The sequence below is a fragment of the Syngnathus typhle genome, linkage group LG8 (assembly GCF_033458585.1).
Source record: "Syngnathus typhle isolate RoL2023-S1 ecotype Sweden linkage group LG8, RoL_Styp_1.0, whole genome shotgun sequence".
Classification (NCBI taxonomy): Eukaryota; Metazoa; Chordata; class Actinopteri; order Syngnathiformes; family Syngnathidae; genus Syngnathus; species Syngnathus typhle.
Window position 1 is genome coordinate 10,794,968 of NC_083745.1, and position 26,284 is coordinate 10,821,251.

Genomic DNA, 26,284 nt, shown 5'->3' on the forward strand with positions numbered 1-26,284 from the left:
CATTCATTCAATAAATATTAACATACAGTAGGAATAAAACTTCAGTGACTGAGGTAAATAAATAATAAATAACCTTGAGGAAATTCCAGTCTGTCTAAAACCACAGCAGCTGTACAAAGGGCTGCAGCAGTTCCCCAGCCAAGTGTAACAGCGCCGCAGCCAGCGGTGATACGCACAGCGCCGACATAACCACGACGAAATTGAGGAGCGTGCCCAACAGAAGAATGGCCAGCAGGTAAGCGTGGAAGAGCAGGCTGTGCCAGCTGGCCCGACTCAGCACAAACAGGGGGCCGTCCGGGTGCAGCGTCCACAGGAGGCCCAGCAACCAGCACTGGTTGACCAGCAATGCGTAGTAGATGTCCAAAGCCGAGAACCGGCGGTCGGCCTCGGACACTTTAGACAGCCAAGTCAGGGAGACGCTGAGGAGCATGACGGCCAAAGGCGCATACATGTACTCAAGGGGCTCCACTACTGATAGACCATGCCTGGCTGTGAGAGGGAACCAAAAACCTATTTTAACCCAAAGTAACTAAGAACATTTAAATGTAAGTTGAGTTACCTGTGCAGACCAGAGACGACCCAGTCAGGATGGAGACAAGGACAAAGGTGTGGCCAGAGGGCGGCGCTGTTACCTTCAGCGCAAAGCTCAGGCCCATCGTGATGAGAGGCAGCGGCCTCAGGGCGAGCGAAAATAGGCCCGAGTCGGAGCTGTTAGCCTCGGCCCACATGGCCAGCGCGGCGTGGACGCTGCTACAGATGGACGGAACCAAGAGACGCTCTGCAAGTGGACGACTGAACCGCCTCAGTGGCGCCACTCCCAGGAGGTGGAGAAGATTGAAGAAGAACACTGATGACAGAACCTGGAAACCAAAGTTTGCAGTTGTGTAGAACGACACAGCACCACACAGAAACTTCTGGCCATGTTTCAGTTCCTCCTTTAGCTTAATTAAAGGAGCACAATTGATATTCACAGATGGCGGATTTAATGGAGCACTGAGGCAAACAGAAACGGAACCCGGCAGATGGCGTGTGGAATAATGACGTTTGAACTTTAACAATCTCAGCGGGAGTGTGATGCGAATTACAAGGTCGTTGAGGCTCTCAACCGAAATGTGATTTACAACATTTTGCAGATTGCAAGCATTGCAAAGGCTTATGTATTCTTTTAGGCCAAATGAACATGACCAATCAAAGGTCATTCCTTCATGGAAATTAGCGTACATCTTTCATTACCATGGCAACTAAAGGCGGATCTAGGCAAGCAACGACGGATAAACATGCAACGTGGCACGCCACAATTTGTATTCACATTTGTTAACAGTTCAACCTTGAGTGCGCTATTTGTGCTACCCCATGCTGCACATTTTGTTTGCCCCACATACCTTCCACGGTTAATTCTCACCCTCCGCTCAAGGTTTGTTTCACTGATTGTCCCTCACAAGCGTCACTTATTTGCATCCACCTTTGCTCGGCCTTTCACTTGCATGCAAATACTTTGAAGCATTCCGTTAAACACGCACCCAACCTTGCCCTTTGGCGGTACAGCAAACACACACACACCCATTCATCAGTATAAATTAAAATTTATACTGATGAATGAGTGTGTTTGTTTGTTTGCTATTAATTAATAGTTAATACCAACCTGGCCAAAGCAGAGCGCCACCGCGTACGGGTAGTGGTACTGCGGGAGAAAGATGCCGGCCACAAACGAGCGGAGCCCGACGGCCAAGCCGTACAAGAAGATGACCGCTGCACAGAGAAAGGGCTGCAGGGCCTTCGGGGCCTGGTTGGAGGAGAAGGTCCTCAGAGTGAAGGAACACCATCTCCAACTCCTCCACCTTCCACAACACACATTAACAAATAGAGCAGTTCATTAACTAAAGCGTTTTTGTTGATTTTATGATTCACAAAAAAACACTTCACTATTAATAAGTACTTTTTATTGGTTAGAAAAGTTACATAAATGGTTTGGTCATACGGTATAGAAGGTTAGTCAATTTTGGGACATCTGTCAGATCATTGAAATGAGGATTACATTTTATTTCAGTGGAACTTGATGATTTCGCCACTTTTGTATTTATCAAGGTAACCTTTCAGAGTTTGCTATAGTTCAGCCAGATGATAAATACATGAAAACAAAAAGAACATGAAGATACAGCGTTACCTTTTAGACAAGAGGCACGTTGGCATTCTGCGCAAGGTCATTGACCGAGAATGCGCTGGGGTCTTATCTAGAGTCAGATTGGCAAAAGAGAAAATCACACAACATTCCGAACAAATGCAGAGATTTGCTCCGCTTAGCCATTCTCTATTTCCAGTTCACCGTCTGGCATGTAAAGCAGACATTGTTTAACCGTCTGATTTATTCCATTCAGAAATAGGAAGTGTAAAACCAAACGGAGTGATCGATTAAGGCAAAGGTAGTTTACTCACCAAGTCACATTTCACTTGCAGACTGTGATCGTCAAAATTACAAATAAGAAATGTCGCGGTGAAGCGTTTTCACTGGAGAGAACAAGGCGCCCTTCTGACATGCTCTGCTGCCTCTTTCTCTTGCCGGTCATGCACTTGAATCGTCCAGATGGACTTTGGTCCAGCTTTGTTTGTCCCCCTCATTACATAAACAATTGTGAATAGCCATTCATGAAGTGTCCCTTTGGCGGATGGAACAGAAAAGTGACGCCATTCGTGGATTGTCTACTTCTACTATGTGTTGAATGACACATTTTTAAAGATAAGGCCAAGTCAAAGCTGCTCCTGTAGCGCTCACTGTTATAGATTTTTTCCGCTCTGACTTCATTGATGCAGGAGAGTAAAACAAATGGTTTTGTTTCTCTCGGCTTTTCGACATCTGTTTGTGACATTCACATCCACCTCCACTATTGTCCCTGCGCCCGCTTAAGCCAAAATGGTAAAGTAAACACACTCTCTTGCAATATGCGAGTCATATTTGTCACAGTGCAAATCTTTTTTTCTCTGGAAATACGATAATGATTGCAAACCTACTCCCCAGGCAATCGCAGAGCACACACTAGAAACAGTTGGGTCAAAAAGAAATGTCATGTTCCCAGTTATGTTGGTTCTGCTCCCAGTGTTGCATCTAGTTCCTGGGGACATTTATGTACCGTAATTTTCGGACTATAAGTCGCACCGGAGTATAAGTCGCACCAGCCATAAAATGCCCAAAAAAGAGAAAAAAAACATATATATGTAAGTCGCTCCTGAGTATAAGTCGCCCCCCCACCCAAACTATGAAAAAAACCGCGACTTATAGTCCGAAAATTACGGTAGTTTTGAATCACTCCAAGTCGGCGGCATTGGCTAGCATGTCCGCCTCATAGTTCAGGGGTTACGGGTTCGATTCCACCGCCGGCCCTCCCTGTGTGGAGTTTGCATGTTCTCCCCATGTCTGCGTGGGTTTCCCCTGGGAATTCCGGTTTCTTCCCACATCCCCAAAACATGCTGTTGTTCAGGGTGTCCCCCGCCGACTGCCAGATGACTGCTGGGATAGGCTCCAGCACGCCAGAAAATGGATTGATGGATCACTCCCTTTGTGCATTTGGTAGCTGGGTCTGCAGTGTGGATTTACCTGCCTTCATCCATCTTAATTAACTCCTTACCGATTCCTTCCTTCCCCGATTATTTTGTGAGAGAGGCGGGGCACATCTTGGACTGGTCAGACAAAGAACCACTCACACATCATTATCCTCATAATCTTTAATGAACCAAACATATCGTTTTTTGAGCCGTGGGAGAAAAGACACGCACACTGGAGCACCTGAGCTGAGATTCAAACCCAGAACCTCTTGACCACAAATCCACTATGCCGCTGGAGTTAAGAGACTTCTGCAAGTAACCAAATTACTTCCTGAATTACTGCCAGATGCTGGTGGTTACGATTTATTGCATTCAAAATACACGTTGAAATTATCCTCACAGTTGACTGTGCGCACACACTCACGCTAAGCACGTAACTCCACCCAGTTGCGCGGAGGAAGGAATTCCCTCCCACCAGACACGTTTTGGGTTTGCGGGGATTTTTCTGGAATGTGGGATAACTCGGAAGTCTCTATTTCCAAACGGTGTCCAGAAAGAAATAATGATTTCCAAAATAACCATTAACACAGTTTTCTTTTTGGGGTGGCCCAGTCAAGTTATAAACATGTGGCACGGTACGGTTACTCTGTGATTTAAAAAACCCAAAGTAGTGCTGTCCCAGCATGCATGATGACACCTCCCCTGAAGATTCGGAACGACGGCCCCCTCGCAAGAACTGAGGAGGCTGGGAAGCATGTGAGAGTCTGCACGTAGTCCTTTTAGATCTTGGCCTGTCCACCCCAAAAAGCAGACGTCCAACAGTGCGTCGGGACATCTCGTCAAATAGGGCCACCGACACCACTCTCGAATTTCTGCGTCTACCTTCGCTCGCTCGACTGCACCACCGAGCCTACTGAACACTCGGACACTTTTCTACAACCACGATGCATTTTATCAGGTAAACGTTGTCATTAATGATACTTTGACGACTGTCACAATAGTTTGTTTACCAATGCCAATTCCCCATTTTCACATTGCAGCTCTGCGTGCCTTTAAGCTAGGCTACGCTATAGCTAGCTGATAACTTTGTTCATCGTAATTAGTTTAATTTCGATTTGGAGTAATTATACCTAATTAAACGGAAGAATAGAAACGTGTCGGTGCATAATGTGGTAACCTAGACAACGTGGATTGCGACGGCCGCTGAATTTCCTTTGCTAGCTTGTGCTGCATGTTTTTAAACGCAATTCAGCCACTAGCATTTCAATCTGTCTGTACAAACGTCTCAAAACGTTATTCAAGGTTACGTAGCCGAGTCATTTTGATCTTGGGCTCAAGTGTCATCTCTGAGCTTGAACGCTAGCTCACCTGATGCTAAAAGCTAACAGTCGTCTTATTACGGTTTCCTCGCAAGTAAAGTAAAATTGATTTGTAAAGCAAAAATGTTGGGTTAATTTAAAAGCCACTCGTTTTGTGCTTATTTGTTGAAGTGCAGCACTTGTAATGGGTAATGTTTATCCGGCAAGGCTCCCAATCTCTGCGGCGGGGAGGGGCGAAGACGTGGCAGTCCTCTCCCATTCACTCTCAATGAGAAGTTCACCCAAAGGGACGCAGCACGCTTTTTTGTTGAAGCAAAACAGTATATTGGTTTAAAGTTGTTAAACATGATTTTTAAAATGTTTTATGACACTAGGATTCTACTTCACCAATTTCTTACTTTTGCTTGTTTTCATTTAATGATGCAGCAAAACCAGGAAAAATGACAAACTAAGTCCAAATGAATATAAAATAAAATATGTTTTATCCATCAAGTACAACATTTTGCGATCCAGGACTCGTGTTTCATTGCCTTGTTTCTCAAAGCTTCTCTCTGCAAAGTCTGATTTGCAGTGGCAGTTGTTAAAATGATTTTACAAGCATTATTCCAAATGAAAACGTTGTAAAACTATCGTCGTGTGTTGGTAACTGAGGTTCACCCTTTTCACCTCTGTTACCAACACATGACGATAGTTACTTCCTATGTTTCCTACAAGGTAAAAAAAGAATCCAGCTCTGTTTTTATTTTGCCCTGCTGCTGACCTAAATCGAAAAGCCACGTGAAGTCTTATTTTCTCTGGCAGCTTGTCCATGTGGCAGAACCTGTCTGAACCTGCGACTGTCATGCTTCTAGAATAACCTTTTGCATATTCTGAGTGTTTTCTTAGGGCGTTTCAAAGTTTGTATTTCTGCTTGCCATTCAAATTATGTGCTGTTAACTGCAGGTTGACTTTGTCACACACAGGGGCACAGTGTGACTGGTTGAGATCATTTCCACATCGTTGCTTGTGCTTATTTTGTGGAGGGTCACATGTAGGCAGTCTAAGCTGCCATTGGCCCAAGTGGTCAACTGCGGGAACTCTCAGGCCCGACATGTCTGGAGTCAGTCAGCCATTAGGAAATTTGGCTGTCACCACACATGCCGGGTCTTCGGTTTCTCCAAAACCTAAGCACCCTTTTTTTTTTTTTATTCAGTTAGTTGTTATTGGATAACTATCCCACAATAATAGTTTTTATTCAGCTGGCTTTTTTTCTTGGTTCCACTCAACATTGCAGTTCAGTGAGAGCAAAAATAATGGTGCCCAACGTGTTTCTTCACATCAAGGCCCAGGCATGATCCAACATCCTATCACACGCCTTCCTGCCAGGTCCAATGACCAATGCGTTAATGAGTTGATTGATGGTTTTTTTTTTTTTTTGGGGAGACTACAGAAGATGTATTGAGCGTTACAGTAGAACCTCAAAAACAGTAGAAAAGATAATACCTCATCCTCAATGGTTCTTTTTGTTCATGTTTTTTATTTTTTCATCCATCTCTCCACAGGAAGCTGCTGCCATGTTGGTGTTTCCTGTTGCTGAGCTGTCGGCCATCGCTGTCAGTCCAGGACTTTTATACCTCTATAGGTAAAAGGTCTAATTTTTCTGACATGAGATGCCATGCGTGGCCATGTGCGTTAATATTGTGTGTGTTGCTCAGGCCAAATGACAGATCTGTTGTTCACCGAGAAAGACCTGGTCACATCCCTCAAGGACTATATCCAAGCTGAGGAGAACAAGTTGGAGCGGGTCAAAAAGTAAGCGTGAAACTGACGTCGCCACAACGCCTTGCGAGTGTAAAGCTAACGTGCCTTTTTTGGCAGGTGGGCCGATAAACTGGAATCATTGACGGCGGAAGCCATGCAAGACCCCGAGGGCTTCCTGGGCCACCCGGTCAATGCCTTCAAGCTGATGAAGCGGCTCAACACAGAGTGGAGCGACCTGGAGAGCCTCGTCCTCAGCGACACCACAGACGGTTTGAGAATAATAACGCTGCTTAGTCTTTGCTGGCTTTCGTGTGCTCACATCATTTCCTGTCTTCCGTGTCAGGTTTTATTTCCAACTTGACTATCCAGAGGCGGTACTTCCCGACGGATGACGACCAGACTGGCGCGGCCAAAGCTCTCCTCCGATTACAAGACACCTACAAACTGGATGCCAACACCATCGCCACAGGAAACCTCCCTGGTCAGCACTTGCATGAATGAAATCTGACTTAAATGTTGCCAAACTTCAAACGTAATGGCGATAAAAAAAAGACCATTCATAATTGTTTTAATTACATCCTGGCTGATATTAGACCTTTTAAAAAATAAACAGGCCAACTTTTACAGATTTTTCCTTCTTTTGCAATGGTAAACAAATATTAAAGGACAATTAATAAGTTGTTTTATCTATTTATTAAGTATTTTCTGGATTATTTTTGATTAATGTGATTTCAGTCTGCCAAATATTAAAACTGACCTGAGTCTAATTGTTTATAGAGTTCATATAATGGCAGCAAAACACTTTTAATCGACTTACTTCATAGCTCCCACAAAATGGCAAAAAAATAATTGGAATATTGTTTGTGTCTGTTTGTGTTCTTGTGCAATCATGTCAATATCCCCGTGCACACATCAGGAGCGAAGCACAAGACTCTCATGACAGCCGAGGACTGTTTCGAGCTGGGAAAGATCGCCTACTCGGACGTGGACTACTACCACACGGAGCTATGGATGGCGCAGGCCCTGAAACAGATCAACGACGGCGAGGAGTCCACCGTGGACATGGTCACTGTGCTGGACTACCTCAGCTACGCTATCTACCAGCAAGGGGGGTTGGAGCGCGCCCTGGTGTACACCAAGAAACTCCTTGAACTCGGTTAGTCCCTCAACCAGAATGTTAGCTGAACAAAACCAATGCGGTGATATTTTAAAAATTGTTCATCTGTTGACTTTATAGAATGTAATTACAGCACAGTTTAAGATGTCTTCGTTTGACAACAGTTGCATTCGCCACCCCATCCCCCACCCCCCCCAAACATTCAGATCCAGAACATCAGCGGGCCAAAGGCAACGTGAAGTACTTTGAGTTCCAGCTGGAGAAGCAGAGGAAGGCGAAAGCAGAGGAAAGTGCCATTAAGAAGGAGCCTGAGAAGAAAGAGGTGCCAGTCAAGAAGGATAAGAAGCAGAAGAAGGACAGGAATTCCTTCACTCTAATGCCGGAGAGGAAGAAGTACGAAATGCTGTGTCGCGGAGAGGGCATCAAAATGGTGAGCAGGACTTTTAGATTACAAAAATATGCTCATGCTCGAAGGACATTTTGGTCTTGAACTTGTTTTTCTTCACTCCAAAGACTCCCCGTAGGGAAAGCCGGCTGTTCTGCCGTTACCATGACAACAATCGCAACCCCTTCTACGTGCTGGGACCGGTCAAGCAGCAAGATGAGTGGGACAGCCCGTACATTGTCCGCTTCCTCAACATCATCTCTGACATGGAAATCAACAAGGTCAAAGAGCTGGCCAAGCCGAGGGTAAGTCGTCTCAAAAGTCGGCTTGTTTTATTGTTATTGTTCCAAAAGGCAACTAATGCATTTTTACTGAGTCACTTAGTTGTGAAACTCTTCTTTGTGTTTTCTTGTATGTGTTATACCGCCACTTAGTGGCTAAAGTGTGCACTTCAGCAGGAGCCTAATATGGGGCTGGAATGAAACACAGTAATCCCCTCCCAGCTCCTCCATCGTGGGTTCCATGTTCGCGATTCCGCTATTGTGCTGATTTGACATACAATTTTGGACTAGCGCTCGTTTATATTTGGCGCAATTCCATTGTCAAGCACTAGATGGTTAAGTTTGAAATAAATTTAAAAGAAGAACACATATTTTAGCCCAGCCCAGCCCCAAGGCCAACGCAAAATAGCTGCTCTTGTGGTCATGGCTTTGAGGAGAATAGCGTGTAGACACACACACACACACATGGCCATGTGTGTGTGGTAAAACCTCTGCCTGGCTTCACAGCTGCGCAGAGCCACCATCTCCAACCCCACCACGGGAGTGCTGGAGACGGCGCCGTACAGGATCAGTAAAAGGTAAGTTTCCTCCAGGGTTCGCCACAACAGAGGAGGAAAGCGCAGATGGAGGAAGTGGCATTGCTCCTCTTCCCTTCTTCCTCTTATTATTTTTTTTTCTCCTGCTATAGTTGATATTAACATAGTTGCTTTGTCATGAGCCCGGAGTTGTTTCAGAGGCAAAAGTCACGCCTCATGAAACAAATTCTCTGGGCTATTTTTAAGCAGTAACGTTGACATTTAGTGACTCTCTCTGCTCTTCTCTTTCTCTCCCTCCTTCCTCCTCCTCCTCTCTTACTGCTACTCTTTCCATCCACCCTCTGCATCCACCTCGCGGCGGGGAACCCACTTAGTTAAGGCGAGCCACGGTGCATGATCCCCAAACTGGAAAGCTTACTACAGCCCTATACAGAGTCTCCAAGAGGTAAGGGGAAACAGGTCGAAACATCTCCTCGCAGCTTGGCTCAAAATGAAAAAATGTCAAGAGACTATTGCATTGTCACAACGCTCGTCTCAGGCTGGAATTGGCTCGGCCGACACTTTTTACGAGAATGCTCAAGGTCGAGCGCAGAATGAATATTTCTTCTGTCATGAATCTCTACTCTTCTGCATTCTTTCATGAGCTGATTACATCTGCTGTAGTTCTCCTACGCATTCTCAGCCTCCATATCAGCAAGTCAAGCCAGACAATTCAAAGGCAAGATCAAATACATGGCTGGCTTGATACTAGCTAGCTAGCCAGCTCTATAGTTAGCGAAAGCATAGACCATTAACATGGTATTGATGTGCTGCAATTATAGTGGTGTCCATTAAAAGCAACTGTAAATAATGTGAAGTGATTTGGAGGACAGTGCCAATTAAACAGTTACTTTTCATATTTTCATTATTTATATATCACTGGCATATTTTTCTTAACTTTACCACTCCACAGTTTTTGTATTGACTTCACACTTTCTTTCTACTGGTTTTCCCCACATTAAAAACCTCTTAGTTGTTGATTTAAGGCAGGACATTTGTGCACGTTATTGGCAAGCGCATAGTTTGTCTTATTATGTTTGAGAGAATGTTCAAGGAATGTGGAGCGGAATGTGAATTTGACCTTTTGGTGAACTCACTGTGCAAGACGCATGAGGGAACGTCTTGCTTGGCTAAAGAGTCACAGAGTCATGAAGGAAATGCAAATGACGTGCTACCTTCTTACAACACACAAATGCCTGGTGTGAAATTATTTCAGAAATATTTTGAATAATGTTCATCTAGTGTCAACCCTAGACTAGTCTGCGGAGTTATTGAAATCACTCTCAACCCTGAAACCTGAGCTGATTGGAGATTCTGAATCTTGGGCCTTTTTTTTTTCTTTTCTTTTTCCTTTTCTTCAACTCTCACTTTGTCCCCTGTGCACCTCTTTTTTTTTTTTTTTTTTTTTAATTACTTTCTGTTTCCTTCAGCATGCTACCTCTCTCTGCTCGCTCGCTCGTTCATCGAGACTCTGTTTACCGCCGCCCGCAATCGCTGCCGATGCTTCTTTCTCACCCGGCCTCACTCTGTTCCAGCGCTTGGCTCACAGGCTATGAAGATCCCATCATCGAAAAAATTAACCAGAGGATCGAGGATCTCACCGGTTTGGAAATGGACACAGCAGAAGAGCTGCAGGTGGCAAATTACGGCGTCGGCGGTCAGTACGAGCCACACTTTGACTTCGGAAGGGTATGTCCACACACACATCGGGATGGTTTCAACGCCAGAACTCAGAACCTGACTTTGATTGTGTCGTCTCAGAAAGACGAGCCGGACGCCTTCAAAGAGCTGGGAACGGGCAACCGCATAGCAACGTGGCTCTTCTACGTAAGTCTTGACATTCGCCCCATGCATCATTATTTTGATGAACAACCGAGGAGTGAGGGGAAAAAAAAAATGGAAGTGCTGAAGTTGTTTTCCTTTCTTGTTGTAGATGAGTGACGTGGCAGCAGGGGGCGCCACAGTATTCCCAGATGTCGGAGCATCGGTTCAGCCTCAAAAGGTTCCCATTGCCACATGACTGACTGCTAATATTGAATGCTTGCACAAAACCACGTGTGTGTTGTTATTGTTTAATTAAATAAAATAAATTGATTCAAGCGTGTGAGGCTAGCATGAGCTGGACTGCTGGCTTAAAAACTCTCAGGAGGTCAAAGTTCCATTTAAATTCTAATGTGTTTCATGATTTTGTATTGATTTATGCTCAACAGTCCATTTGGCGCTGGGGGGAGGGGTGTTAAGGTCAAATTAGTTTTTGGATGATCGGCTTATGTGTGTTGTCTTTTGTCGTCAGGGAACTGCAGTGTTCTGGTACAACCTCTTTCCCAGCGGGGAGGGGGACTACAGCACGCGACATGCTGCTTGTCCCGTTTTGGTCGGCAACAAGTGGGGTAAGTTCCTCGAACGGAAAGAGCAGAAGCAAAGTGGATGACTACGAGTAACATTTGGTTTGTTCCTTCCTGCTCTTTAGTATCAAACAAATGGATTCACGAACGGGGCCAAGAGTGGCGGCGACCATGTGGGCTAAATGAGACTGATTGATTGGAACCGAAAACCTCCCCCCAGCAGTCCTGCTCCTCCTCCTCCTCCTCCTCGTGCCGAACACACTCAAACATCATGGATGCTTGGGTTCCAAATGGCTCATCTCTGCCAAGCTCAAACACTCCCTTTATATCCTCCAGCCGTCACACTCCAAGTCCCTCGAGATTGTTTGGACAGCGTCAGTGTAGATAGTTGCCCAGATCGCCACACTGTGCCTTTTTCACTCTCTTGTGGTTTTCACTGCACTCTGTTTGACCTCGGGTTCTGTGGCTATGCTATTCTTCAGTCGGAGGAAACACTACCCCCTCCTTCACCCTCAGCACTCCTGCCGGTTGACATTCTTCAGAAGCCGAACGCATTCACTCCTTCACGCACCTTCTCGCAAGTTAACACAATGTCATTGCGCGAGAATTTGCTAAGCGAGCGCCACCAACTCGCAGCACATTAGATGCAAGTTGGTCTTCAGATCGCAGGGACCGCATGAAATAAAGGTTTAATAGATTTTGCCATAGTTGCCGAAGACATTTCAAGTAGTTTTGACATAATGTGAGCACAAGCGTTGAGCATGTCTGCCTGCACAGTATTCAAGGTTTGAAATTGCCCAAAGGTGTTTATGTGAAACTTTGGTTGTGTGTAAACAAAATGTTTCAAGGCTGGTGTTAAGGAAGTTAGATTGCACATTCAAACTACAAGTTTTCTCCATGAAATTGGCCAGACAGCCAATCAGAGATGCGTCCTTTGCCTGACAATACTCCGAGCACCCTACCGACTCACCTCACCTGACCTTGCTTTTTCTTAGCAATGCACGTGATACCTTGAGATACAATTGGCTTGACTTATGAGGTTTTCAAGATTTGAGCTGTCGCTTGGCTTATTTCTAAACTTTTTGGGGGTTGCAAATCTGTTCATTTGCAGATATCTGCTATTTACAGGCTGGTCTTGGTCCATGGTTCACTCCATATGTGATACCAGAACTAGGATGTTTCTAACACACTAGTTTGATGGGTGTACAAATGGATAGTCTAGCAAATGAACAGATCCACTTGAACACATACACATCTACATAAATCAGTCAAACACGCCCCCAGCAGTTTTGGTGCTTTTTTTTTTTTTTTTTTGGTGGGTTTTGTGAGGAAGAACACTTTTATTTATATGACCCAAGCCATTTGTGATATTGTTTTGACAGTCCTCGTTTATGTTTCGTAAGATATTAAAAGCTGTTTTTATGAACTTTGAGCGCGTGTCTGTTTGTGTTTTTACGTGCGCGATCTCGACGGGCTGGCTTGCATGGGTCACGTGACCACGCCCCTCCGAACGATAACCCGCACCTCCCGTCCCGGCTGGAGGCAACCGGGGCCAGACGTCTGTCAGGTCGGGGGGATAAGGGCGAAGTGTGCGTGTCTATGACTGAGTGTGAGAGAACCTCAAGTGTTCTTTACAACTGAATTTGTTCTTTTGTCTCAAGTTGAAGTCGACTTTCGAGAAGCCCCTCAAGATGATGACCATGACTCACATGGAGACCACGGTGCGCTACGACAACGGCTACGAGGAGGAGTACATGCTCCAGGAGGACGAGTGGGACCGGGACATGCTGCTCGACCCGGCTTGGGAGCAACAGCAGAGAAAAGTAAGTCCAAAAGTGGTCCTGGAACCCACCAAAACCTCTCAACAATGACGCTTAGAATTAACGACGTTTGCTGTGGTTCGAGCATTTGACGTCATAAGTATCCAGATAAGGTCCATGTACTTGACAGCTCTTGGTCCTCACTCGTGGACAATAAAGATTAACTATTGAAACGACTAGTGAATCAAAACGGCAATAATTGTCATCTCGTGACGAAGGCATTAAACGTCAACGATGGCATAATGTCATTAACATAGCAAATAGCGCTCAATTAATGCATATTTGCTTCACTAATAGCTGTGAGTATTGCACATTTTATACACAAGGCAAGACAATGTGTTTCACAACCTCCACAGAAGCATTCACAAAGAAACTCAAGACATTCAAAAGCAACAAAAGTGTCTTACTAAAATTACTAAAAGAACAAAGATTGACATTTAAACTCTTTTGCAAAGGATCGAAAGACATTTAAAATGATTTACACTCGAGTCTGACTTGTCTTGAGTTGTTATCCCATTTGCATGCAGCATAACAGCTAAATGCCTCTTCACCATGTTTGGGTTAACCTTTGGGCTTGATTGACGACAAAGCAAACAACAGTGACTTCAACAATTCAAGTACAATAACTGTGTCTTACAAGTATAAACTTTCCATGACTTTATGTTAGCTCAGAATTTCTGCCGAGTGAAGTAAAATGTGCCAAACATCCGGTGATGGACTCCTGCCGTTCCCCGCTGGCTCTTTGAATGCGGCGGGTAGCAGTTTGGCTAACAATAGCCCTGCTTTCCAGCGGCTCTGCTCTCTCTCGGGCGATACGTTCGGAATGTGAGCTGTCAACAGATGCTCCCAACACATGATGACGCTCCCGGGATTTAGAATGGACCCTGCTTCTAATTTTAACCACTGCCACGGGCAGGCATTGTAGTAGGGCTAAGTCGATGTCCTTGGCGCGGAATTCTTTTGTTTATAGCGATGGCACGCAGAAAATATTGCACCAGCCTGACTGAATTTAGCCTCATGCCCCCCATGCTCACAGTTGATTTTAGGGGTTTATGACTTGGCTTCTTTGCACTGCTGGAGGCACAAGCTCCAAAGGTTCTGCCTGTAATTCATCTTTCTTAATGTTAATGGACCAAAAAATAAATGATCCAGTTCAGTTGTAATCAGCAGATAGATAGGATTTATCAGAATTTGTTTTTCTGCCAGATATCAAAATCCATATCAGTTGGGCCAGACTAAATGAAGTGTAAAGTAGACGCACTAAACACTTTATTAGATACACCGGTTAGCAGTGGTGTTGTGTGTACACTTGATCCTTCTTAATAGTTTGACGCCCACAGAACTAAATAAGCTATTCAAAATATTAGAAACACAATATAGTGGACAGCATGTCATGGCTGGTAGAGACAGTACAGGACATATTGGTTGTATATATAGCTGATTTTCCATTCCCTTGTTATAAGTGCAGCTGAGGGAGTGTGCTGGAGTATGTCGCTTCTACATTGTTGTAGCTGGTAAGTTGCTTTCTGGCCACGGTGCTCGTATTGTTCCGTGACCCAGCACGGTGGCCTTTCTCGTGCCCGGCATTCACAGTGAACGTTCACAGCTCCGCTCAGGGTCATGTATTGCAGCCTTCCAACTTTCTTTTTTGTCTTTTATAGAACACATTTTCAACATAATTGCATGATGAGCTACCAGGACTTGGTTTCGACATGCATTTCAATATTTTACCTATTAAATATTTATTACATTCTTTAGAAATTCACTTTGAACAAGGCAGTGTGACGTCGAATGTGAATAAAACACTGAGTGAAGGAGGAAGACAGTATGATGGACAGTATGATTAATTTGTCTTTGTAGTTAGACATCTGTTTTCCATCATCGTTCTCAGGCCCGTCAGTCTTACCTTGCTGGTCCCCAGTGGCACCAGCCTGTAGACTTAAAGGCTTGGTCCCTGCTCTATGTGATTCATGAATATTTTTAGTGCAGCCGTCACCGGCCAATAGCCCCATGCGGTCGGGAAACTGAGTGCTCGGAAACGTGGGCCGCGGGATTCTTGCGACTCTATTCCGAGTCCCTGCAGGCTGGGGTTTGTAACAAGGATGGCAGCAGCTCACAGTCACGCACACCAAGGGCGATTCCGCTCTGCCTTTTTACTCCCAATGGGGAAATGTATTTGCACTTTCTAGCCGCAGGCTGCGCAAGGATCTGAAAATCAGTCCTCAAGTTGCGTCATGTAGTTGAATTTACATGAGGACATGGCTGCTTTGCACCACACAAGTTTTGAAAATGGTTGGATGGATATTGAGTACAATGCTGACTTTGTAATGAGTGTGACCTTGCGATAAGAGAGCCACCTTTCGCCTGCTACCAATCACATTTCAAGTCGCCACACAGTGACGGACAACAGGAAACAATTTCTCCGTCCACATGACATTTTCGCTCCCGCTGACACGACGACACATTCTGACGTTATTCCCTGCCGGTGGGTCCCTTATCGTGAAGCACCCCAGAGCACTCTATATTTAACACCTTATATCAGCCGGAATGCTGAGCTCTGTGCTGGGCTCCCGCCTCTTCATCCATTGTTGGCGAGTGAGAGAACCGACAAAAATAGGAGGTGAGGGACAATCATCCCAGCTTAACAAGATTTACAGTATCGCACAAAGCACATTTGTTCTGATGCGATGGATGAAAAGGGATGACATTTGACGCCTCTGGGTCAGTGTTTCTTAAATTTAATGAGAAAATGCAGATATCAGCAACATAAAACTGAAACATGCCTAATGGAATCATGTTCAGAAAACAAAAGGGGTCACAGGATTGAGCCCTGGGGAACACCACAGGTTGTAAGACTTTGGGTCTGAGACATTGTTACCTACATGTTTCACCAAGGTACAATTGCAGAGGATCAGCATCCGAGTTCTAAAGCTTGACACACTGCAGTTCATCAACCGGTTTCCATTATTGCTGTTTATGGTCCTTCTGGAACCTTGCACTGGTCTGCATAAAGCTGCTGCAGAATATGATAGTTAATTATGTTCTGTCATCAAAGTTTAATTGATTTGATGTCTTTGTTCTGACAGACCTTCACTGCCTGGTGTAATTCCCACCTGAGGAAAGCTGGCACTCAAATTGAAAACATTGAAGAAGATTTGAGGAACGGACTGAAGCTCATGCTGCTTCTGGAAGTGATCTCAGGTCAGATCTTGAATTTGAAGTTTGATGTGGTTGATTATTTCTGTGTGTACTGCTGTCCATTTGTTTTATGAAATGTTCCCCTCACTGTGTGCAGTATTTGCTCACATGACCTTCTGACAATGGAATGTTGGCAGGTGAGCGGTTACCTAAACCGGACAGAGGGAAGATGCGCTTTCACAAGATTGCTAACGTCAACAAAGCGCTGGACTTCATCACCAGCAAAGGGGTAAAACTGGTCTCCATTGGAGCTGAAGGTACCAGAAGTGTCAGCAAAAATATACCGAAGGAAAAATATCCCATTTGCTAATATGATTTATATTTGTGTTTCAGAGATTGTGGACGGGAATGTGAAGATGACCCTTGGAATGATCTGGACAATAATCCTCCGCTTTGCCATTCAGGACATTAACGTTGAAGGTGTGGTAAAAAAAAAAAAAATCACTGAAAATATGATATTCCAAAAGAAGCATGTGTGACTTTGTCAGCTATGGTCTGCTAACATCTGTGCAGAAACATCTGCCAAAGAGGGCCTCTTGTTGTGGTGTCAACGAAAGACTGCCCCCTACAGGAATGTCAATGTCCAGAACTTCCATGTCAGGTAGGTGAACTGATGACCACTCAGAGTAACGCAAGTGCTACGTTTCCGAGCTAAAATCAGAATCCTTTCCTTAAATTCAACACATGGTTTAATCATATATTCCACAACCAAGAATTTAGCCAAATGTTTAGCATAATCCCCCCCAAACTGCCATTTTGAATGGCGTCGAAGGAGCTTGCTTTGCTAAGCGGTGCTTCTGTCAAGTGAACTGACATGTTGGCTCTCTCTGCTCATGGGCCGCTAAAGCTGGAAGGACGGCCTGGCCTTCTGCGCCCTGATTCACAGACACAGACCCGACCTGCTCGACTACTCTAAGCTCAGCAAGGTGTCGCGCGTTCGTGCATTTGTGTGTGCGTGTCACCTGTAACCTGGCATGACGTTCACCGTGCGAGCCGATCAAAACACACTTAACTGTGCACTATGGCTTGAGGTCAAACTAATAATTCAGAAATATAAAAAGCTTCCTTTAGAGTAGTGTCTTTTTTTATTTGTCATTATTTCAGTTATTCAATTCAGCAGGAGTGAGTCATCTGTCATTGCGACGTGAAGGCCTAGTCTTTCAACAGCGGCTCCAACGGAAACGTGAGCCGAGCTGGGCCTCGCCTCTGGTCTCATCATCACGTGGCGAACGCCGCGAGAGGCTCCTCGTCCTCGCGAGAGGTTTTAATAAAAAATCTCTGCCGATTGCTCGGCTCTTGTCAGCGTTTAACAACCCGTCGCGACACGCAAGATGAATGACTTGTTCCGAAACACAATTAACGACAGAAGGAGTAATCAAGGGGATTCACGCAATTGTTACGGCAAAACGTTATTGATTTCCCCGTTGAGACACGAGCGGCCTCATTGATCAAACTCTGCTCTCTCGTAAAAGCGAGACGTTTTCTGATAAATGAGCTTTGCATGGGAATGATGAGGAAGTTTAACCCTGTCCGCCGCTGCATGAAGGTCAGGCCTGGCGGCATTTTAAGTCCGGCATTGCTGTTTAGTCACACGGAATTGTATTGCTTTATTTAGGATGATCCTCTGGGGAACCTGAACCTGGCTTTTGACATAGCCGAGAAACACCTCGACATTCCCAAAATGCTCGATGCCGAAGGTAATCATGTGTGGAAAAGGGAAAAAAGTTTTTTTTTCATGTCAGTTGGTCGAATGGACTCATGCTTGAAATTGCTGATTAAATCTTCCATTCTGGAAGGGGGGGTCATTGAGCATTGCTTGCCGCTTTCATTGTACCTTCTGTCATCTGTTCAATCGCAGTAATGTCTCTTCTTTCTCGTCTTTTCATTTTGACCTCCAGATATCATCAACACCCCCAAGCCCGATGAAAGAGCCATCATGACCTACGTGTCCTGCTTCTATCACGCGTTTGCCGGCGCTGAGCAGGTTGGCCAAATCATCCACTCATTTGATATGATGTGCTTTGCCATATATATGCAAATATGCCACACTTTGGACTCACTGAATGTAATCTTCAAACTGTCCATAATGTTACAGCGGCGTAACTAACTGTCCATTTTTTTTTCTCTTCAGGCTGAGACGGCCGCCAATAGAATCTGTAAGGTGTTGGGGGTAAACCAGGAAAACGAGAAGCTGATGGAGGAGTACGAGAGGCTGGCCAGCCAGGTGACGATGTTGAATCGCAGCATTCCCGCTCGCGTCATGTCGTAATTTTGTCCTAATGATCTTGGCGTCCAGCTGCTGGAGTGGATCCGCCGCACCACTCCCTGGCTGGAGAACCGGACCCCGGAGAAGACCATAGCAGAGATGCAGAGGAAGCTGGAGGACTTCCGCGACTACCGACGCCAGCACAAGCCCCCTAAGGTGCAGGAGAAGTGCCAGCTGGAAATCAACTTCAACACCCTGCAGACCAAGTTGCGCATCAGCAACCGGCCTGCCTTCATGCCCTCCGAGGGCAAGATGGTGTCGGTACGTTACTGCCAATCCTTCCTTCACTCCAAAGCGTGTGGTGATTTTCCTTTTTAAATTTCTCCCGTTTATCTTGCCTCCAGGATATCGCCGCAGCCTGGCAGGGCTTGGAGCATGCCGAGAAGGGTTATGAGGAGTGGCTCCTCACAGAGATTCGCAGGTTGGAGAGGCTGGACCACCTGGCTGAAAAGTTTCGCCAAAAAGCCACCAATCATGAAAATTGGGCCAGCGGTGAGCAGTCGGACATAGAGAAGATATGAAAAGTCCACAGTCTGTCCGGAGCCTCCGCAGTGTTCATTATGACCATGGGAAAGTCCCTGTTTGAATCTGAATTTCTCCTCTTTTTCCGTGATCAGGCAAAGAAATGTTGCTCTCCTTGAAGGACTACGAAACAGCCACCCTGACGCAAATAAAGGCGCTGCTTCGAAAACACGAGGCCTTTGAGAGCGACCTGGCAGCCCACCAAGACAGGGTGGAGCAGATTGCTGCCATCGCGCAGGAGCTTAAGTACGTCTGAGTAGTATGAAATAAAAGTTGTCATTGTACAGGACAAGTGGGCATTGTTTTGGTATTTATCATCTATCACGCCAAAGAAACTAAATTACGCCCAAAAAATGCTACTTTTTTTTTTTTTGGGCGGGGGGCATATCAAGTTTTTTTTTTTTCTCCTCAGTGAGCTGGACTACCATGACGTGGCTGCTGTAAACTTGCGCTGCCAGAGCATCTGCGACTTGTGGGACCGGCTGGGGACCCTGACCCAGAAACGGAGGGAGGCATTGGAGGTGAGGGTCATTCAAGTACACGGGCAAGAAGAACCCGGATCGTGCCCCGCTATCATGTCATGTGGATGTGCTGGCATGTGTGCCGAGTCCCCACTAGAGGGCGCTAATGATCCACATCAGTAGATGCGGATTGGTTTAACACCAAAATATCCAGAGCCCTTTTCATATGGTATTGGATGGAGACGTGCCTGTCATCACACGGCCTTTGACTGGCTCTGGTCCCACCGGCCATTTCCTCTGATCCACGCTGACCATTCCTGACCCGCAAGTGTATGAGGGCTCTGGAAAAGGTCTGCGGATTAAGTGTGAATGACAGCGACAGAGGCCCGTTGTCTGTTCGCGTCCCACTCAACACAATCCCCCTCTGACCGAGCCAAAGTCTGGGTTGACGAGGCCATTCTAATGTTGTTCTTTCTGGGGTTAGTCGTCAGAACAGGTGCGTGTGGTGGGGGTGGGGTGGCTATTTGTAAGAGGATTTGTATGGAAGAGGTCATCTTGGACGTTTCGAGTCTTTGTTTTCCAGGATTTATGTGGTGTCGTCATTCTTGCAGCGTACAGATAAGCTGCTGGAGACCATCGAGCAGTTGTTCCTGGAGTTTGCCAAGCGCTCGGCTCCTTTCAACAACTGGATGGAGGGAGCCATGGAAGACCTGCAGGACATGTTTATGGTGCACACAGTAGAGGAAGTCCAGGTGGGCAACGGACGATGCGGCGGAGAGAGAAAGGAAGTTAATGTGGTTAACTTAGTTTCATCTGATTTCAATTCAAAATGATTGGCCCCGCGGAATATGTACGCTGAAAAAAATGATCAGACCTGACAGAACGTCGACATTTTAACAGCGTTTCAGCACTTCTCTCTTCCCCTGCGCCTGCCCTCCAGAGTCTAATCGCGGCTCATGAGCAGTTCAAAGCGACTCTCCCGGAGGCGGACGCTGAGCGACAGGCCATCCTGGGAATCCACAATGAGGTGCAGAAAATCTCCCAGAGCTACGGGATCAAGGCCAACATTATCAACCCTTACAGCACCATCACAACTGACGAGCTGCTTGTCAAATGGGACAAGGTAGCCGCCGCCGCTTTCAAACCCGTTTGCTCCGTACCCATCTGCGTGTGTTATTTCAGGTCAAGAAGTTGGTTCCTCAGCGAGACAGTGCCATGCAGGAAGAGCTGGCACGCCAGCATTCCCACGAAAGGTTGAGGCGGCAGTTTGCCGCACAGGCTAATCTCATTGGACCCTGGATCCAGGCCAGGATGGAGGTTAGACATGACATGACGCGTTCATCTAATGCAGGATAATTATATTTCATTGTACATAAAAGTAGGTCAGTGAGGAGACATCCTCAGAACTGGACGGTGGACTCTGTAATTTCAAAAGAAGTTCTTGTGATCCAACCAATTGGCCTTGTCGAACAGGAGATTGGGCGCTGCTCCCTGGAGATCGGGGGCGCCCTGGAGGACCAGATGACCCAACTGAAGCAGTGCGAGCACGTCATCGTCGCTTACAAGCCCAACATCGACAAGCTGGAGGGAGACCACCAGCTCATTCAGGAGTCGCTGGTGTTTGACAACAAACACACCAACTATACTATGGAGGTACAATCTTGGAGGGCAGTTTTTTTTGCTTTATTTATGTTTTGTTTTTTTTATTTGATTCTTTCTCAATGACTTTCCATTTGTACAAGTTGCAAACATGAAAACTACACTAAGTTTCTGAGCCCCGAATAGTGAAGCAGATGCGCTAACTGCTAACACACCGTGCTGCCCAAAGGCCACTATTAAAAAAAAATGTTGTCATTGTCTACTGTCCGGTTCTCGTGGACTGTCTTCCATGTTGTCGTGGCAACCGCACATGTAGCATATCCGCGTGGGCTGGGAGCTGCTCCTCACGACAGTGGCCCGCACTATCAACGAGATCGAAACCCAGATCCTGACCCGCGACGCCAAGGGTATCAGCCAGCAGCAGATGAACGAATTCAGATCTTCTTTCAACCACTTCGATCGGGTAAAGATTGCCATTGATTGCTGCGCCTTAAATAGATTGCATCAAATATTTTGCGTTCATTTCATCTTGAAACACACCAAGTCCCAAACTTTAATCTCAGCTGTAGTCTACTCTGACTATTCTGCTGGGTTTGGAGCGCTTCATGGTTCGAGTGACATCATTTAAATTTTTAGCTCTTATGTGTCGAAATTAGGATATACGCCATGGCAGTGCAATACATATTTTATATGCCACTGTGAATTCAGCGTAAATACACGGATTGGATGTACACAGTCAATGCCAGCTCCAAATATATGCTACATCAGAGTTACATCCATCATTCAATAATCAAAATTCTCGTTGAAGGTGGACAGGACACTAAGGCCAAATTACTGTACCCTCACATTTCTTATGAGGGAAGATTGAACTCAAACCAGCCAAATGAATAATATATTTAAGATTTATTATTCATGTATTATTGTTTGCTCGACTGTGTTCTCACTGCCCGGTGTTGTGGAATTTTTTACGCACCCAGTCGGATATGTACATTCTCCCTTTCCTGTTAATTATTTCTATTTTCTATATGATGACCCCCTCCAACTACAGAAGAAGAACGGTGCCATGGAGACGGATGACTTCCGAGCCTGCCTCATCTCAATGGGCTACGATTTGGTGAGGTGCTTTAAATTTGCACGCATGAGGTTCAGGCACGCACAGCAAGCTTGTGCTTAAAAAAAAAGTCATAACCGCTGTTTATTTGTCCCGTTCAGGGTGAGGTGGAGTTCGCCCGGATAATGATCCTTGTCGACCCCAACGGCACCGGAATCGTCTCCTTCCAGTCTTTCATTGACTTCATGACCAGAGAAACCGCAGATACCGACACTGCCGACCAGGTTGTGGCATCCTTCCGGATTTTGGCGGCGGACAAGGTTTGTATTTATTCATTTATGAATAATCTTGATGCTGCATATTGACAGTTTGGAATTTGCAAGTTCACATATTTGCTTTGCATCTCAGCCGTACATTCTGGTGGACGAGCTGAGGAGAGAACTTCCTCCTGAGCAAGCTGAATATTGCATCTCGAGGATGCCACCCTACAGGTCCCCGGGAGCGCCACCGGGGGCGCTGGACTACACCGCTTTCTCCACCGCCCTCTATGGGGAGAGTGACCTTTAACAACCCCACGTGACAACCACCTCCCTGCTAACTTTTTCTCATTTAGGAATTTAGGGAGTCTGTAATGAAGGGAGCTTCAATTGTGATCAATGTTTGGGTTGATTCGTTAGATGTCTGCTGAAAGATGCCTGCTTGACTCACTGAAATATTCACACTCAAATTGAAATGCATTGTTTTAATTACCCATTGGGAAGACCGTGTTCACTCAGAGCCTAATGCCATCTAAGAAGGCTTTTTCAGATTCCTTAATGACTCATTTAACAAATACCCAAATTGCCCCCCCCCCCCCCCCCCCCAATATGTTTCACAAATGGATGAACACAAAAGTAAAATGTAAAGAATCACTAATGCTTTAAAGGCATACACACAAGACACAAAGGTAAATCTAGATAAATAATTTCTGAAATGTTTATCTGGGTTTTATGCTTTTAATGTATTTGCTGATTAAATATGTTTACTGTTGTGCTGAATTATTACCCAAATTGCCTTTGCTCATGCATGTTTCAACATATTTTTTCTTGCATTCATTAACTCTAATGTGGCCAACAACAGCTAGATTTGTCCCCTGTTACTTTTGATTGTACCCATGGAAACAAAATAGAATAAATGGTATTCAAACAATCTCTGCTCTGTGTGGTGTTTTTCTGTTAAGACATCCATCTGCCCCCTCCAAATTCTATATTAGGTGGGGGTATACTGCCAGTAAGTATTTTTCACAAAAATTGCTTTATATAAATTAAAAAATAAAAATCTGCAAATAGGAGAATAAGCGAGTGTTCGGGGTACACGTACAAGACTGTACAGTAGTATATATTTACTAATGTTGCATTAAAAAATGTGGGAAGTAGGAGCTCAAAGCAGAATCAGTAGACTTAGTGAACGAGATCTGTCTAAATGATTTGCTTATCAATATATTATTTGTTTATTTTGGCGTAATATAAAATTGGGGGATAAGCGGTTTAGAAAATGGATGGATAAAATAAAATTCGAGTCAAAAGTCTTAAAGTGCAATATCTTCTACTTATGTTGAATATTGGCGGGAACAGCACCGTTCCCGCCAATGCGAGCGATGGTGCTTCATTATGGCTTCCTTCCCATCATGGGACCTGAAGACCACTCCCATTAGACAAACTGTATACCTACACTGACAGCTCACAACTCTATTCCTCCAGTCTCCAATTTTTCCCGCATCTCTTACAACTGCCGGCAAGTTTGGAAATAATGTCTGACTCGGGCGAGGGTGATGACGAATTCCAGTTTCTCCGAACGGTGAGTAATTGATGAGAAATGTTAATTAGGCCAGTCTTGCAATAAAAGTGAATGAAGTTAGCAACACGCAGCTAAACCGTAACACTAAGGAGAGACTTAACATAACTTTTTTGTCCTTACTTAATTTTTGATATTATTATTTCTCAACTGTCATGATTTAACACCGCCACAGAATCCACGCAACTCTGTCTGAAGAGTGCAGTTCTTAGCCTTGTTTTACTTGGCTTACTCAGCCACAAGTGAAACCCCAAAATGGCCTCAGTATCTCAACTTTAGTGCACGATGCTATCACAGTTGTAAACATATGATCTTATCCGATGAGGAGCACAGTAAATGTTATGGATGGTGAGATCAGCAGCTATAAAATCAGCACTTTTAGTCTGGATGCAATGAGGCTAAATGTAAAAAAAAAGGTTCAACAGAAATAAAAAAATAACTGGAGTCTTTGAGATGCCTGCAATGTTCAGAGGCTGCTGTCTCAAAATCAGGATGAACCTGAAAAGATCCGGGAGAGCACAAAAATATAACCCTGGAAATAAGTTGAACGGTTCTGCTTGATAACCATCTCAAGACTTATCTTGACTTATGTCTTATCATTGGGCAGTGTGTTTGACTGCTTGCAGAGTGCTGCTGATATGGACAAGTGGAATGAGTGTATCTTCCCAATATGGAGCTATGCAGCCTAGCCACCAAGAGGTGTTGGCGGTCCTGGCTGAAATGAGGTCGTCCTCTGCCTCGCTCTAATGCTCCTTAAATAGATACGGGAAGCCTGATGGCCTTTCATGCAGTCCATTTGGAATTTGATAAGTTTGACAGAGGTGGCAGAGATCTACTGGAGACTCACTTTGCCCTCCTTTGATTCACTCCTTAATTATTTAAGTCTTGGTTCCATTTCGCCATTTTGTAAAAATGCAGGCAGTGATCCCAGACAGATATTCAACATACAATTTTGCCATCTGACATGGTGTCAATGTTTAAGGATGTTCTAATAATAATAAAAAAAAGCTTCACTCAGTAATGGCTTCAAAAGAAGGTATCTACGACTCGGAGGTAGCGGACACACACGCACTGCTAAAATCAGTCACACAAGCCGCTTGACACCTTTGCATAATAGATATTTCACTATCATTTTGTTCACGTCAGGGTGATGAAGTGGTCCTGCAGAGCGTTTTTACTTCTCAGGAGGAACATGTGAAGGTTTGCCTGGCTGCTGAGGGATTTGGCAGCAGGCTGTGCAGGCTGGAGGCCACCTCCAACTGTAAGGTAAAGGAAACAACTCCACATCATCACAAATTGAAATATTTCTTTTTTGTGTTAACATTTGTAAATTGTTGGAATTGAGTACATTTTCACATGTTTTGTTATTGCACTCCCCCGCAATAGAATGTTCCACCAGACTTGTCCGTGTGCGGCTTAATTCTGGTCCAGTGTCTGTCTGTGCGAGCTCTGCAAGAGATGCTGGCACACAGCGAAAGCCTGATTGTGGAGGTAATCTCACATTGTTGCTTATCACTTCTTTTCACACACAGTAGATGCGTGGATAAAACTGCCAGGGAGGGTTGATAAAAGTTTTGAAACCTGATATAAGGGATTATGGACTGTACCCTACATTGTTTTTTTTGTTTTTTATATTATCTATGCAGTGTGATATTTCTTGCTGGTCTCTATTTTCAGTAAATGTCTTTCAACGTGCTTTACAGGGAGCTGGGGGCAAACACCGCACCCTTCTATACGGCCAGGCTGTGCTTTTCCAGCATTCGTACAGCGACATGGTGAGTCATCGACGTTTTCCCTGCGGGGATAAAAAACATGGCCACATTGTTCTTTTGGTGAAATGCTCTTTCTGCTTGCAGTATCTCAGCTGCTTATCTGCATCGCAGTCCTCCACTGACAAGCTGGCTTTTGATGTGGGCCTGCAGGAAGATGAAGCGGGTACTCGGAGATCATCGTAAAGAAGCGGATGATGTTGCGTCTTTGATGTCGTCTTGTGTTTGTGTCGCAGGTGAGACCTGTTGGTGGACAGTGCATCCGGCTTCCAGGCAGAGGTCAGAGGGGGAGAAAGTGCGTGTTGGGGATGACCTCATTCTGGTTAACGTGTCCTCGGAGAGATATCTGGTAAAAAAAATATTTCTCTGTTGAGCCAGATTAGGGTTCACTCACCTTTACCTGTCTGCATTTGAGCCGTCCACCTTTTACCAGTCTGTTTTTATCAAGGAATAACGAAAATGATTT

The 26,284-nt window shown here is 45.1% G+C and overlaps 4 protein-coding genes across 6 annotated transcripts in view; 3 read left to right on the top strand and 1 right to left on the bottom strand.

The window, feature by feature from the left end:
* Nucleotides 1-2: 2 nt before the first annotated feature.
* si:ch211-248a14.8 (uncharacterized) lies at nucleotides 3-2,675 on the bottom strand. The gene is made up of 5 exons (XM_061285576.1): nucleotides 2,434-2,675; nucleotides 2,165-2,231; nucleotides 1,643-1,838; nucleotides 560-860; nucleotides 3-489 (listed from the first exon to the last, which is right to left on the bottom strand). The coding sequence occupies exons 2-5, from the start codon at nucleotides 2,203-2,205 to the stop codon at nucleotides 95-97; spliced, it is 933 nt and encodes a 310-aa protein (XP_061141560.1). The 5' UTR covers nucleotides 2,206-2,231; nucleotides 2,434-2,675; the 3' UTR covers nucleotides 3-94.
* Nucleotides 2,676-4,031: 1,356 nt separating this feature from the next.
* Nucleotides 4,032-12,731, top strand: LOC133158323 (prolyl 4-hydroxylase subunit alpha-1-like). 3 transcript variants are annotated; one of them, XM_061285463.1, is made up of 14 exons: nucleotides 4,038-4,495; nucleotides 6,398-6,477; nucleotides 6,551-6,647; nucleotides 6,714-6,865; nucleotides 6,940-7,077; nucleotides 7,513-7,752; nucleotides 7,920-8,143; nucleotides 8,227-8,403; nucleotides 9,290-9,360; nucleotides 10,490-10,643; nucleotides 10,716-10,781; nucleotides 10,888-10,956; nucleotides 11,248-11,344; nucleotides 11,425-12,731. In XM_061285463.1, exons 1-14 carry the CDS (start codon nucleotides 4,482-4,484, stop codon nucleotides 11,493-11,495), a joined length of 1,650 nt encoding a protein of 549 aa, XP_061141447.1. In that variant the 5' UTR covers nucleotides 4,038-4,481; the 3' UTR covers nucleotides 11,496-12,731. The 3 variants fall into 3 exon arrangements, with proteins under 3 accessions (XP_061141445.1, XP_061141447.1, XP_061141446.1); XM_061285462.1 differs by lacking the exon at nucleotides 9,290-9,360 and adding an exon at nucleotides 8,887-8,957 and having other exon boundaries at nucleotides 4,041-4,495; XM_061285461.1 differs by having other exon boundaries at nucleotides 4,032-4,495; nucleotides 10,490-10,781.
* Nucleotides 12,732-12,826: 95 nt separating this feature from the next.
* actn2b (actinin, alpha 2b) lies at nucleotides 12,827-23,404 on the top strand. Its single transcript, XM_061285530.1, has 21 exons — nucleotides 12,827-13,122; nucleotides 16,206-16,320; nucleotides 16,455-16,574; nucleotides 16,651-16,737; nucleotides 16,831-16,918; nucleotides 17,165-17,243; nucleotides 17,933-18,014; nucleotides 18,216-18,301; nucleotides 18,449-18,541; nucleotides 18,614-18,844; nucleotides 18,928-19,075; nucleotides 19,201-19,351; nucleotides 19,518-19,626; nucleotides 20,178-20,318; nucleotides 20,507-20,689; nucleotides 20,749-20,883; nucleotides 21,040-21,219; nucleotides 21,482-21,628; nucleotides 22,214-22,279; nucleotides 22,378-22,536; nucleotides 22,625-23,404. The coding sequence occupies exons 1-21, from the start codon at nucleotides 12,991-12,993 to the stop codon at nucleotides 22,781-22,783; spliced, it is 2,691 nt and encodes an 896-aa protein (XP_061141514.1). The 5' UTR covers nucleotides 12,827-12,990; the 3' UTR covers nucleotides 22,784-23,404.
* Nucleotides 23,405-24,004: 600 nt separating this feature from the next.
* The window catches only part of ryr2b (ryanodine receptor 2b (cardiac)), a 37,750-nt gene continuing 35,470 nt past the window's right edge, over nucleotides 24,005-26,284 (top strand). The window contains exons 1-6 of the mRNA XM_061285818.1: nucleotides 24,005-24,052; nucleotides 25,196-25,315; nucleotides 25,436-25,540; nucleotides 25,696-25,824; nucleotides 25,906-25,984; nucleotides 26,055-26,167. Of these exons, the coding sequence (XP_061141802.1) occupies nucleotides 24,005-24,052; nucleotides 25,196-25,315; nucleotides 25,436-25,540; nucleotides 25,696-25,824; nucleotides 25,906-25,984; nucleotides 26,055-26,167 (594 nt within the window). The remainder of the gene's footprint in view (nucleotides 24,053-25,195; nucleotides 25,316-25,435; nucleotides 25,541-25,695; nucleotides 25,825-25,905; nucleotides 25,985-26,054; nucleotides 26,168-26,284) is intronic.

Excerpts from the sequence above, each read along its gene's own strand:
- si:ch211-248a14.8 (XM_061285576.1), bottom strand. The coding sequence starts at position 2,205 with ATGACCTTGCGCAGAATGCCAACGTGCCTCTTGTCTAAAAG. Across the intron at positions 1,839-2,164 it reads ACGTGCCTCTTGTCTAAAAG|GTGGAGGAGTTGGAGATGGT; the intron begins GTAACGCTGTAT and ends GTGTTGTGGAAG. Across the intron at positions 490-559 it reads GTCGTCTCTGGTCTGCACAG|CCAGGCATGGTCTATCAGTA; the intron begins GTAACTCAACTT and ends TCCCTCTCACAG.
- LOC133158323 (XM_061285461.1), top strand. Across the intron at positions 6,866-6,939 it reads CCTCAGCGACACCACAGACG|GTTTTATTTCCAACTTGACT; the intron begins GTTTGAGAATAA and ends CTTCCGTGTCAG. Across the intron at positions 11,345-11,424 it reads TTTGGTCGGCAACAAGTGGG|TATCAAACAAATGGATTCAC; the intron begins GTAAGTTCCTCG and ends CCTGCTCTTTAG.
- actn2b (XM_061285530.1), top strand. The coding sequence starts at position 12,991 with ATGATGACCATGACTCACATGGAGACCACGGTGCGCTACGACAACGGC. Across the intron at positions 17,244-17,932 it reads ACTACTCTAAGCTCAGCAAG|GATGATCCTCTGGGGAACCT; the intron begins GTGTCGCGCGTT and ends TGCTTTATTTAG. Across the intron at positions 20,884-21,039 it reads GGATCCAGGCCAGGATGGAG|GAGATTGGGCGCTGCTCCCT; the intron begins GTTAGACATGAC and ends CTTGTCGAACAG.